At 35.6% G+C, this 15116-nt stretch overlaps 1 protein-coding gene across 2 annotated transcripts in view; it reads right to left on the bottom strand.

Moving 5' to 3' along the window:
* Positions 1-15116, bottom strand: part of LOC144965509 (BTB/POZ domain-containing protein KCTD3-like) — a 103835-nt gene that overhangs the window by 52320 nt on the left and 36399 nt on the right. For both annotated transcript variants that reach the window (XM_078900912.1, XM_078900913.1), the window contains 2 exons: positions 9733-9848; positions 1626-1713 (listed from right to left, as the gene is read on the bottom strand). In XM_078900912.1, coding sequence (XP_078757038.1) covers positions 1626-1713; positions 9733-9848 — 204 coding nt within the window. The remainder of the gene's footprint in view (positions 1-1625; positions 1714-9732; positions 9849-15116) is intronic.

The following is a 15116-nucleotide window of genomic DNA, read 5'->3' as shown; positions in this document are numbered from 1 at the left end:
CGTCTAAAAATGTTAATATACGTCACCAAGAAAGTCTTTCATTTTCGAAATTAATAGTTACCAACATCACCATAATCACTACCACTATCACCACCACCACCACCTCATCATCACCATACTCATCATCATCATCATTATCATCATCGTCATCATCATCATCAACATCATCATCATCATCATCATCATCATCGTCACCATCACCGCTACCACGATCACTACCACCTCATCATCATCCCCACCACCATTATCAATACTATTATCTCCATAATCACATCATCATCATCACTACCACTACCATCACCACCACCACAACATCATCATCAACATCATCCTGATCATCATCATCTTCGTCATCATCATCACCATCATCATCATCACTACCAAAATCACCACCACCACCTCATCAACATCATCACCATCATCACAACTATTATCACCACAATCACTTCATCATCATCATCATTATCACCAACATCACTTCCACCATCATCTTCACCACGATGACGACCAACACAACACAAGTAAAGCTAATACCAGCACCATCTCCTCCTCTCCCACCACCCCTCTTCCAGTTCTCATAATAAAGCTATACTACCGGCCCATACGGTCCTATATCACATATAGGCACATTGTTAACAATCATAATTATTTAAGCCAAAATAATCAACCGCTTACACGGGCTAAAAATAATATATTTTTAAAGCACCGAATTGTCAACAAATATTTCCTGGATTACGTCCCTTTGTTTTAATATAGCTCATATAGGCGGATTTTCATCTCCCTATTTTACTCTGTTAGAGGAATTTCTCAATGTGGTTCTATATCAACATCGATTAATAGTGGTCTCAAGTTACTTTGTACCAAATTTGGTGCTTTCATCAGTAATTTGCACAATTTTACCCTAATTCCCCTAGCTAGTATGTGTGCATGGGTGCGCGTGTGTGTGGTTTTGCACTTTTTGTTTTAAGCATGCCTGTCTTTGCGTATATTATGTCTATGTCCGTCTATGTGGTCTTGTGGTATGATACTCCCTTTCGAATCAGAAGGTTCTGGGTTCAAGCCTCGCTCGGCGCATAGTTGAGTCCTTGGAAAAGGCTCTTTACTCATATTTTCTCACTGTACTCAGGTGTAAAATGAGTACCTGGCTGTATAACCAAATGAAAGTTTGCCTTCATGGACAATAAGGATATAATTATTATTATCATTATTTATTTTTATCTTCATTTATGCTAGAACTTGACATTCATGTTTGCACTGTTTATCAGCGTTTGTTTGAAAACAGATAGTTGCCGTATAAACAATTAATGAGAACTATGCTTTCTGAAAAGAATAAAATATCTAGATTTCAGTAGATATCTCATCTATAGTTGAATTTGAAAACTGTTTTAGTACGAATACAAGGAGGTCTATACTAAAAAATACATTGAATCAATATTACAACCACACATTATTGCTTAAGTTAAAGCTAGACAAAATATAATTTTTAAACATGATCACGAATCACACACTTGCTAATCATTTGGTACTGATCCTCTATTGTATCCTGGAATAGGTAAAAAGCATATATTTCATATCACTAAAAAAGTAGGCTGATCTGTTTCATTAAAATTAAATAGACCAGTTACCAATGTAATAAATCGACCCATCTTTACAGCCCAGCAAAAGGAACGAACCAGCAGTGTCATAACTTGTGATTGGAACAACATCTTGAATCTGTTGTTTTGAGATCAAAAGGTAAAATCATAATTTTTCATTACAAATATATATTAAAAAAAAGAATCATGTAAACGAATCTTACATATTATTGGTTTGTTGTTTTTATTGTTTTTAAGGGTTTAACGGCGCTTGCAACACATTAAGGTCATATCAGTGCCAGTAAAAAGGAAGAAAATTGGATAGTAAAAAGTTCTAGAATTACAATTAAAGCACCCAAGAAAAGGTAAGACAAAGGAGAATTAGTTCAAATAGGAAACAGATGTAGATTCCAAGAGCACACTATCAAAAATCAAAGTACTTAGTTTGAGATCACCTAAATGTCTAACCCAGACACAAGCACAGGTCTCCACTAAAAGGATAACACTCAAATGTTTACAAATCATATATAATACGTAAACAAAACATAATACAGGACATAACAGAGATGTTTTACAAGGAAAAAAATATCATCTCCCAAAACTATAACTATACATTTGACTGTCTCCCTCCCAGCTGGGGTATCCAGCCAGGGCCTGGACAAACCAAGTAATCTCATTCCAAGACAAAGACAGAAAGCAAGTTGGAAAACAGATATAGGGAGATAGAAGACACAGCAAGTACCTCCCTGCCCACTATGGGAGGTCAGGAACCCCACCCAGAATCTCAAGTATTAAAGTATTAGAATAAAAAAGTGAAATTGATTTTGAAAGGAATAATTTTGTTTATAAAATAAAATAAAATAAATATGATTTTTTTTTGTAAATTCAGCTTTTCCTGTGATATATTCAATCCAACCCATACTGTTGAAACTTCAGTAAGAAGGTGGACACAACAAATGTTTTGGTGTGGGATGTGGGATGGTGTCAAGATATGGTTATGTATCACAGTAATTATGTCCTCCTGTGACAGATATATTTTCTAATCAGTCCCTCCAGGAAAATGCCATTATTTCCCCCAAATTATGACACAAAAATGTCCCAAAAAAAGTTAAATTTTAGACAGATTCTTCAGCACCGGTATCGACAAGAAAAGATTTTCCCAAAAGTAAATCATTCACCGAAATAATGCCTGCATTGATTGAATTTATGGTCAGGGCTTTGTTCCGGCCGGCTATGCCCCTAGTTAATAGATAGCCATGGCATTTCCCTGGGTAGTTGACAGTGCCATCGTGCAGGGCTGGCCATTGACTGATCTCTCACAACGTCGAGCTTGATTGCCGAATTTTGAATGATAATGATAATGACACAGGATGAAACTGGACTTTGAGGATTGCTGTATACTCTTGGGCATGCGGTGTTCAGGTCTTTTAACTGACTTTATGGCCTCTGTAGACCATTCTGTACCGTCATCTGTGTCCTGGCTTTGTGTAGATGAAATAGAAGCGGAGTTATCATGCCTACTTCAAGTATGTGGTAGTTGTTTTGGCTATTTCGCCAAGATTGGCATCGTTCATTTATGCCAAAATACAAGCAGCTGGACCACATGAAAAAATTTGGTCTTGTCTTTATTGTCAATGAAAGTAATTGTATTCAAGTATCGTAACTTGTATCGTCCCTCTGATGTAGTATCGTGCACAACTAGTGTCTGTTTTAGTAACTACCTTGTTGAGAGTCATTCTGTATCCAACCATCATCCTGTACACATGTATCTTATGTTATGTTGTTTAATAAATGTTCTTTACTGTAACAATTTGGTTTGTTGATTCTTGGAATAATACGTCTTATTAATTAATGATCTAAGAACACAACAAAATGGCGATGAGGATTTCTGTACAAATTGTGGACTAAAAGATTAATAATCATTCATAATTGTGGAAATGAATATTTCATATAAAGTGTTTGCAGTTACTACTATTTGGCACCGTAATATACAAAAACAGTGACTATTGTGCTACCTGAGATCTTATCGCTTTGTGTACGTTCATTCTCCATCCGTTAAACGAAGATTTATGAGGTATGGCCTTGCTTGGACGTATCGAGGAATTCCATTTGACTGGTGATATAGAATCTTACTGTGAAAAACTGGAACAGTATTTCCTGGCCAATGATGTTTCATCGGAAACAAAGAAGACGGCCGTTTTTCTTAGTGTTGTTGGATCTAACACATACGACCTTTTGAAAAGCATTCTTTCACTGGAGATACCAGCAGTAAAATCGTATGATCAACTAAAAACGACGTTATTGAATCATCTCCGTCCAACGCCTCTCATGATTTATGAAAGATTTAAATTTTACAACGGAAAACAAGGTCAACATGAATCGATTGCTGACTACATCGCATCACTTCGACGTCTAGTTCAGCACTGTGATTTCAAACAGTTCCTGGAAGATATCTTACGGGATAAATTTGTCTGCGTAAGAATTCAACAAAAGCTCCTACAGATTGAGGATTTAACACTGAAACGGGCAATTCAAATTGCTCAAACAATGGAAAGTGCAGAACTCAACGCTTTTCAGTTGCATGAGCAATTCGCCAAAGTCAACGTAGTCCACAAAACCGTACAACAAGGACCCAAACACGGGAAAAGCAACAAAAGCAACAACAACAACAATGATAGGAGACGGACAGAATCAAAATGCTACAGGTGTGGCTATATGAATCACACACCAGACAAGTGTAAGTTCAAGATGTACACTTGCAACGCTTGTAATCGGAAGGGTCATTTATTAAAAGTCTGTCGGAACTCACAGGAGAGGTCATCGGGTTCACGACGAAACGAATCAAACATGATATTCACTGATTCCATCTCCGAGCACAATAAAGACACTTTCATTTTCGCCAACAACCGAGACGAAGATCAAAATAATGCCTTTCATTGTTCGCTGGAAGTAAATGGTACCCCCGTGAAAATGGAAATTGACACAGGATCAAGTGTTACAATTATTCCCTTCTATGTGTTAGAACGTAAGTTTCAGGAAGTCAAATTACAACCCTGTTTGGAAACGTTGAAAACATTTAATGGAACAACTATTCCACTCAAAGGAGAAGTTATTGTAAATGTAAAGATTCCCTCTACCGGAGAAAAAAAAAAACTTCCACTCATTGTCGCAACTGTACCACATGAACATGTCATTCTAGGAAGAGATTGGATTTCTAAACTAAAAATTTAGATTTCTAATACTCTTCATGTTCATAACTCATTGGACAAAATATTAGAAAAACAAAAAACTTTTTACAACTGAGTTGGGAGAACTGAAAGGGGCGAAGGTAAAAATTACTATGGAAGAAAATGCACAGCCCAAATCCTTCAAACCAAGACCGATTCTATACGCTTTAAAGGAGAAGTTTGAAGAACACATAAGAAAGTTGGAAAAAGACAAAGTAATCACGCAAGTTACTCATAGTGAATTAGCAGCACCTATCGTAGTTGTACCAAAATCGGATGGTAAAGTAAGACTGTGTGGTGACTTTAAAGTGACAATAAATTCTGCAATGAAAGTAGATCAATACCCTCTGCCAACGGCACAAGATCTATTTGTAAAGCTGTCATGTGGAGAAAAATTCTCAAAGTTGGATTTGAGTCAGGCTTATCATCAAATGGCCATGGACTCAGAAAGTAAAAAGCTTGTCACAATAAATACTCATATTGGACTGTTGCAATACAACAGTTATCCATATGGAGTTGCATCAGGACCATCACTTTTCCAAAAGTACATGGAAGAAATTCTTGCAGGAATAGACAATCACTTTTCCAAAAGTACATGGAAGAAATTCTTGCAGGAATAGACAATGTTCAAGTTTCATTGATGACATACAGTTGACTGGGTTTAATGAAAAGCAGCATCTTGCAACTTTAGACAAAGTACTAACAATGTTAAAGAAAAATGGAGTAAGGCTCAACAAAGAAAAATGTAAATTCATGGTTGACAGAATTGACTACCTTGGTCACACAATCGATAAAAATGAATTACATCCTCAGGAAAATAAAGTCGAAGCCATGATCAATGCGCCTAAGCCTGAAAATGTAAAAGAACTAAGAAGTTTTCTAGGTGGAGTTCAGTATTATTCTAAATTTCTACCAAATTTGTCAGGAACATTGAAACCACTACACGAACTTTTGCAAAAGGACGTATCTTGGTTCTGGTCGGATGACTGAGAAATCATTCACAGCAGTAAAGGAACTGCTAGTTTCACAAAAGGTCCTAACATATTATAATCCAGAATTGCCTCTTCGATTGTCAACCGATGCGAGTACAAAGGGAATCAGAGCTGTAATATCTCACATTATGCCAAATGGAGAAGTAAGACTGATTTCGTTTGCATCAAGATCCCTTTCAAAGACTGAATCTAATTACAGTGAGATCGAAAAGGAAGATTTAAGCATCATGTTTGGAGTACCCAAATTTCACCAATATCTATATGGCAGACATTTTGCACTTATCACTGACCACAAGCCTCTGGTAAAAATATTTGGACCTAAAAATAGCATGTCAGCAATGGCGGCAGCAAGAATGCAGAGATGGTCAATGGAACTAAGTGCTTATCAATATGAAATTCAATTTCGAAAAACAGAAGAGCACTGTAACGCAGATATGCTTTCTCGATTACCTCAACGAGAAACAAAACAAGACGAAGAATTGGTTTCATTTAACTACACTGCGAAGGAAATAGCGGAAGCAACCCGAAAGAACTCGATATTGTCGAAAGTTCTGCATTTCACACTGGATGGTTGGCCTAACAAAATCAACGACGAAAGATTGAAACCTTTCTTTAAAGGAAAAGAAGAAATAACCTTAGATTCCAATGTTTTACAGTGGGGACTGAGAGTTATAATTCCAGAGAAATTCAGAAAACGGATACTGATGAAATTACATGAGGGTCACCATGGAATAGTCAAATCAAAAGCATTGGCTAGAAGTTACATATACTGGCCAAATATTGATAAAGACATTGAGGAAATGGTTCAAAACTGCAAAAGTCGCTCTATGGTGAAAAATATTCCACCGAAAGCACCTGTCTTAACATGGACATTCCCTTCAAAACCATGGGAAAGACTTCATCTGGATTTTGCAGAATTTGAAAACGAGCATTACTTTATTCTAATCGATGCATATTCAAAGTGGCCAGAAATTTTCCCAATGAACAAAACAAATGCTCAACATACTGCTGATGTGTTGCGACATATATTTGCAATGCATGGATTACCAACAACTGCCGTTACCGACAATGGACCTCCTTTCACGTCGAGGGAGTTCAACGAATTTTTGAGAATGAATGGAATTCGGCACGTAGCATAACAACCGTATCAACCGGCAACAAATGGATCAGCGGAGCGACTGGTACAAAAAAGTCAACACTGGAAATTGGACCAGACAACAAAAATTAGCCAAAGTGTTGCTGCAGATCAGATCAACGCCTCACGCTATGACGGATAAAAGTCCAGCAGAAATGCTGTTTAAAAGGAAATTGCGCATTCGACTAGATCTCATTCGTCCAAACACCATTGATACAATAAGAGAGCGTCAACAAAAATCAATGGCATCAAATATCAAAATTCGTTCTTTCGTTCCAGGAGACAACGTCATTGTCAGAAATCATCGACATGGTTTTGATAAATGGTCTGATGGAATAATTTTACAACGACTTGGACCAGTTAGTTATTCTGTGCAGGTAAATGGAGCAGTTCGTCACTGCCATATTAATCAGTTGAATAGTTCTCATGGATGTGATGAAAGTGAAAATGTTACTCAAGATCAATATGATCTTGAAAGTGAAAATTATCTATTGGATATAGCAGAAAATTCGAAAACGGATTACTTATCTGACACAGATAACCAAGTGGATTTATCAACACCTATTGTTAATTCACCTCAACAGAACCGAAATGAGTGTCTACAAATACCAGCTGATACAGCAGAGCGAAGCTACCCCCTTAGAAACAGACGACCAGTTAGAAGATTAATTCTTTAATATAATGTACGTCATATCAATGTTAAATATACGAATGACCGTTTGAGTGAATGTTTTCTGAAGTAAAGAATTTTATATTTTAAGAGAAATCAATTAGAGGTCTAAATTATTTTAAAAATTAGAAGGGGAGGAATGTTGTGAATGAAAGTTATTGTATTCAAGTATCGTAACTTGTATCGTCCATCTGATGTAGTATCGTTCACAACTAGCGTCTGTTCTAGTAACTACCTTGTTGAGAGTCTTTCTGTATCCAACCGTCATCCTGTATACATGTATCTTATGTTATGTTGTTTAATAAATGTTCTTTACTGTAACAATTTGGTTTGTTTATTCTTGGAATAATACGTCTTATTAATTAATGATCTAAGAACACAACAGTCATTGGTAATGGGAGGACAGTGTGTGGCGAATATAGCCTCCAGCCAAAGGAACCAGGCTGTCATGTTTGTCGTCCAGAAAGGAGGAGACTTGAACGACATGAATTCCCTGTAGGCGGGGAAACTGGTTTTGATAGCCTCTGCTAAGTCTCACAAAATTTGCCTGTCCATCATGTCGGGGTCACCAATGTAAGATGTGAGAATGTTAAGCTCTTACTTAATTAAAAGGAAAGGAATGCCAATGACAAGTGAAAGATAAGATGAGAAGTTTAATCTGAGACAAAGTGACTGTTACTCCAATCGGAAGCAGGAAACTGGAAAAGTAAACAATAGAAGAAGTGGCCAGATAATTTACAGAGAAATCAACTAAACACTATTGGACGCCACAATACATTAGATCAAGCTTGCTTATAGCAATTGCTATATTATAAAATGTATTGTCTGAATGTTATAAAACCATTAAAAGGCAGATTTCAGGCACCAATAAAGTGTTATAAGTAAAAATCGTCTTGTATCTTTATGGAAAAATGTAATTAATAAGCCCAATTTTGTTTTCTTATCTTTGTTTCTGTATCTGTATGGTTGGCGCTGAAGAAACCAATGGTCTGGTTGTATTTCAGCGGCGTCCTCATTGGGCGCTGGCCCATGTCAGTCGGGCCTTGAAATCGTTTAGGTGTGGTGCCTTGATGACCAGTTCATCCAGCCCATTCCACTCCGAGATAGTTCTAATGAAGAATGAATTTCTGTAGTTTTGTGTTCTTGTCTGTGGGATTTTGAAGCAGTTCGAATTGTTTGTGGCGTATCTCTCAATGGGGTTATGTGGTTGGCAAAAGTGAGTGCTCAGATTTTTCTTTTGTTTGGTCGTGGCGTGAAAAAGGAGTCTGCCTTTATTGATGGTATTTGATCTGTTATAATCTTGAACAATAATGACAGACGGGTTTCTTTTCTTCTTTGTTGGAGGCTGATGAGGTTTCTTTCTTCTAACATTTTGTTCATGCATCCTGGGGTTCTGCTCTTATAGTTCCCAGTTATGAACCGGGCGCCTTGTCTCTGGACTCTCTCAAGTTTTTGAATATCCTCTTTCTGGTAGGGGTCCCAAGCAACTGCTCCGTATTCCAATTGTGATCTCACAAGTGCGAGAGGCGTTTTGTTTGCATGACGTTGGGGCGTGGCTAAGATTTCGGCGGAGAAATGCAAGGGTGCAGCTTGCCTTTTGGGTTATTTTGTTAATGTGTTTCCCCCATTTCAAGTCCTTTGAGAAGGTGATGCCAAGGTATGGGTTATCGTCGACTTGTTTCAGGACGGTGTTGTTTAACTTGTAGGTCTCATTGTACTTTTTAGCTGTGCTGAGGATGTAGCATTTGTTTGCATGAAATTTCATTCCCCAATCATTAGCCCACTGTTCAAGACTATTCAAGTCCTCTTGTAGCAATTTTTGAGTTTCCAACTTTTATGGTGACATCTAAAATTTTATTTTTCACATAGTCATATGCTTAAACTTTCATAATACATTTTCCTCTTCACATTCCAACACCATTACAACAAAATATGGTCTTTTCCCTAAATCATTGAACATACATGGCCATAAAACATCAATCCTCTAGAATTTGGCTTTAGATGAAATGGTTCTTTAAAAATGTGTAGAAATATCACAGAAATTTATAAGACAAATTACAAAGCTATATAAAACTTATTGTTCAGGCCACCATTGATCATAAAGTCAATAAAATACATAAAAAAGCAAATATACCTGCCAATGCTGAGTCATGGAGTGCCATACACCAACTTTGCCTGTACAGCTGAGAGCCACTAATTGACTCCCAATAAATATCAGATTGTCAACCAACACGTGCAAGTTGAAAACCCCTAAAATGGAAACAATAGCAAGCATAAATTATATGAACTGGAGAGATTAAATTTCACCTAAGAATTAATTCTATGTTTGAATGGTCAAGGAAGTGGCAATTACAAGAATCAACAAGTGTAAGGTTTTGCATGTTGGAAAGAAAAATCTTAATCGCATCTATTACTCGGATACTCTCTAATTTAAACTTTTTGTCTGATACAAATTTTGAAAGAAATCTTGGTGTTTCTTTTGACTCACATTTGAACTTCGATGTACATATTAATGATTGTATAATTAAAGTTAATCGCATGTTGGGAATCATACACAGAAGTTTTACATATTTGGATAATAGTATGTTTATTTCATTATTTAAAACTATTATAAGACAATGTTTGGAGCCCAATTTATGTGAGAGTCAATAAGTCTTGAAAGTATAAGTCTTGAAAGTATTCAAAGACGAGTGACAAAATTGCTGCCTGGGCTTGAGAACATGTCATATGACAAGTGTTTAGCATTCCTTGAGCTACCTAGCCTCATACAGAAGAATTAGGGAAAATTTAATACAGCTCTACAAAAAATTAATTACATAGATGACATAACATAAATTTTGGTCACAAGCATAAAATATATATTCCAAGATTTCAGACCAAAATAAGACAGAACTCATTTATTATACGTGTAGTGAAAATATGTAATAGTCTCTGTTTTAACACGAAAAATGCATGTTTTTTAAGGAGTTAACTGCTTGTAAAAATGTTAATTAATTTCCTTGGGCAGCCCGATCTCAGTTGTTGCTCCATCTTGCTTTTGTATTCAACCTTTTCTTCTTTTATTGTTTTTCTGATATCCTTTCCCTTTTCAAATTCTAGTTTAATGTCACCACTCATATAGGCAATTTTCTTTCATTGAGTATATATTTCAGTCGCTTTGTAACCCATGGCTTATTGTTAGAAAATATCCTAATTTTTTTTTTTCAACTCACAAATCCACACGAAATGTAATATAACATGTTACAGCTTCAGTCTCCTTCTACCATTAATGTCTCCCACTGAGTACAGTCAAAACAGCCGCCGGTCAGTCGTTGGATTGCCTCTTGAGTCCAGATATGGCGATATACTACAGTTGGTTTCTCACTTTTTAATTTAGAGATATACGTCGTCGGTACTAAGTTATTATTATTGTTACCGCGAAAGGTCAGCATTACATACATCTTTACTGCCTGATCGCGAAAGAACAGACTCAATGTCATCATTACATATTGGCCGCGAAAGGCCAATATTGACATTAGCATCTTCCTCCTCCATTTCATTAAAACGGTCAAAGGCCTCCTTCATTTGGCTCACCACTGGCACCAATCCCATCAACACACTGAGTTGTTGTTTTATTTCATTAAAGTCCAGTTCACTGCTACCAATGCTACTACTACCAGCACCGTAACTGCTCCCCTCCGTTTTCTTTCCTTTACCTTTCCCCTTCACACCTCTTACATTTCCTTTCCCAACACATTCCGTCTCGCTCGCCCCGTCTTTCACTTCACCACCTCCTTTCCCTTTCTTATCGTCCACTCGGCTACTCTCGATTGTTTCTTTCTCCATCACCGTCTCGGAACCAAAAATGGCGTTCATTGTTTGTAAACAAAGGGACCGAGATGGCAGGCGATAAATAGGCGTTAAACTATTGTTTAAAATTGCACAAGTTTTACGAATATATACACTATCCAGATGAATGAATTCACAACATATAAATTGAACACAATTCCATTTGAAAATATAGAATAATAATAATAATATAGAATTTAAATCAAATTGAAGTTGGTGGGCTCAAGTGATCAACGCTAAAGCAACGCTAAAGTGTTCACGTGACGCAGCGCTTCCTCCTCCAAGTGGCTCCTATCAGCATTAAAGTAGACGGAATAATTTAGAGATATACGTCGGGACTAAGTTATTATTATTGTTATTATTATTATTATTATCATTATTATTATTATTATTATTATTATTATTATTATTATTATTATTATTATTATTATTATTATTATTATTATTATTATTATTATCATTATCATTGTTATTATCATATTACTATTGCTATTATCATTATCATTGTTATTATCATATTACTATTATTTTCATAATCATTATTATTATAATTATCATTATTATTATTATTATTATTATTATTATTATTATTATTATTATTATTATTATTATTATTATTATTATCATCATCATCACACGGCACCGAAATTTGTGCTGACACTGAACATTTAGCAAAAAGCCCCGGTTTCTGTGACCTAGCCTGTTCGATGGTACCACTTGCTGATTACAAGAGATAAAGCTGTCACTGAGTAATTAATTACTGCTGCAGGCTATTGAGTAAGGGAAGATCACTGAGAAGAAAAATTATGCATAAAACATGCATTTTAAAATCATTCTGTGACTAAATGTTCAAATTATGAGTCAGGTTTTCTTCAGTTTACTTAATGGTCCATTTTGGGGACAATAAAGATATTATTATTATTATTATTATTATTATTATTATTATTATTATTATTATTATTATTATTATTATTTCTTGTTTAAAACTGCTTTTGAATGAAGAAATTTCATCCAGAAATAAATTATTACGGTATGAAATACCTAAAATTTAGTATTTTACTAAAAGTACATTGGATAAAATATTAATTGTATTAAAATGTCACCGTACAGATTTGATTTTTTTTTATGTTATGTGATAGTTAACATTTTCTATTTTATCATAGTGAAAACAGAATTGTCAGTTAAGCGACGGTTATTGAGTTATGGTCATTTGAAGTGAAATCGGCTAAAATCCTTGACTTGAAAGTGAAAGAATGTTATGTTACTGACAAAGTTAATAATTTGAATTATATATTTATATTGTTATGTGTAATTCATATCAGTCTTTTAAAACCATAAATATCCTAAAGCCAATATTTATCACAGGTTCTCTATCATTTAAAGGACACCAACAATTGCTTCTTAATCTTTAGATAGGATTGTTGTATATATCTCAAGTAATATCTGATCAGACAATACCAGCTATCAAATCCTGCTCTTTGGACAAAAGAATTTTTAAAAACCAACTTTACTACATCCGCGATAAATATTGGTACTTATATTTGTAAGCTTAGTGCTCTGTCTTCATCCAATTTAATAATAGTTGAATTCCACATAGGTATTTCCACTCGATGTCCTGTTGACATTTTTTGATACTATATGCATTACCGGTGATGTGGAGATTATTTCTGGCCCAAACCCTCAAACCCTGCACCACCGATAGACTAGTTTCCAATCCAGAAGGTAGCTAGTGGTTTCTATCGTAATACTACAGAAACAAGGATAAACTACGCCTCATGGACCTAGTAGCCCTTAATGACTACTATTTTTCTATGTAAATTGAAAAGAAACTCGAATCTCTCGGGTACTAAAGTAAAAAATGGAAAGAATGTCAAATGTAAAACGCTTTTCAAAGACAAGCATCTTATCATAATCACCGACACTAACACGAGGGATGATTTTATAAAGGAAGTAAAAGATTATATTTAACAGTAATCTTTATTATGCTCAGTGGATTATGCGATAGGCTCTAGAAACCGTACATCAGTAATATTGTTAATTGATAATTAAATAAACATTGAATTTTCATTACAGCTGAAACGGCAATATCTGACGACATTGCTGGTCGAAAACATTAAGTCAGTCATGCCACCATCTTTGTACTGTGTTAAAAGTATTAAAAAGCAACTCTCTTAACAAATTGTTTTAGATTCAATGATCATTTACTATTGGTATGAGATAACACTACACTCTGCTATACATAGCCTACTTGCCCTGGTAGGATTGTGAAGAATGGATATTATTCAACTTTATAAGCATGTAACTTGGCTTTTTTCTTGCACAAGAAAATGCGTTAAAGACGCAAACGGTAATATACTTATCGACAACAACGAAATTTTGGAACGTTGGGTAGTATCCATAAAAAATCTATACGCGGATGACAAAAGAGGGACGAGCTTGGATAAAGAAATCTCTAAAGAAATTTCTACTGTGAACACAGATTATGCGAGAAGAAGTAGAAGCTGATTGCAAAGAGATGAAAAAGGGGAAATCGGTAGGCCAAGATAGCTTCTCAATAGAATTGATTGACGCCCTTGACGATCTGGGAATAGACATTCTGACAAAAGCCTTTAATGTCTTATATGAAAGGGTGAATTACCTAATGTCTTAAGACAATCGGTATTCATTACGATACCCAAAAAAAAAACAAGGTACTATTGACTGTGACCAACACAGAACAATCAGCATAATGAGCCAGGCCACAAAAATTATGTTAAGAATACTTATGAAAAGAATGAGGAGCAAGATCTCTCCAGAGATAAGTGACGAGCAGTTTGGTTTTGTTAAAGAAAAGGGTACGGTAAATGCAATCTTTACATTGAAAACAATAATGCAACGGTCAATCGAAAAACAAAAATCACTTTATCTATGCTTCATTGATTATTCCAAAGCTTTTGATTCAGTACAGCACGATACGCTATTCAAAATCTTAGAAAAGATTGGTATAGACAGTAAAGACCTTCGACTTGTGAAAAACTTATATTGGAATCAAACAGCGTGTGTCAAACTGGATAATGAAACATCGGACTTCTTTAACATTGAGAAGGGAGTAAGACAAGGTTGTGTCTTATCACCGGACCTTTTTAACATATACAGTGAAATAATATTCAAAGAAATTGAAGATATGAAAGGCGTCGTCGTTGGAGGGCAGAATATGAATAGCATAAGATACGCAGACGATGGTACTCTGATGGCCTACTCTCCAGAACACGTGCATAAAATTTTAGATATAGTGGTGTGCAAAAGTGAAGAGATGGGCCTGAAACTAAATATTAAGAAAACAGAATGCATGGTGGTCTCAAAGAATGACAACAACGCGACCTTCCACTTGTCAAGCAAAGGAGAGACCATCAAACAAGTAAAGAAATTTAAATATTTAGGCACTATCATCACCCATGACGCACGTGACATAGAGGATATAAAACAAAGCATAGCAATAGCAAAAAACGTGTTCCATAAAATGCGACCAGTTGTGTCAAACAACAACCTAAACTTGAAGACCAGAATGAAAGTAGTAGAAACATATGTTATAAGTACCCTTTTATACAGTTGTGAAACGTGGACACTTGACAAAGAATGTACGAGGAGGTTAGAGGCATTTGAGATGTGGGTGTATAGAGCAGTAAAATTAGGTGCCCCAAACGTAAACAA

The sequence above is a fragment of the Berghia stephanieae genome, chromosome 2 (assembly GCF_034508935.2).
Source record: "Berghia stephanieae isolate SIO BIC M18660-M18661 chromosome 2, UCSD_Bste_1.3, whole genome shotgun sequence".
NCBI lineage: Eukaryota > Metazoa > Mollusca > Gastropoda > Nudibranchia > Aeolidiidae > Berghia > Berghia stephanieae.
The sequence above is the reverse complement of the archived record's forward strand: the minus strand, read 5'-3'. Positions and strand labels throughout refer to the sequence as shown.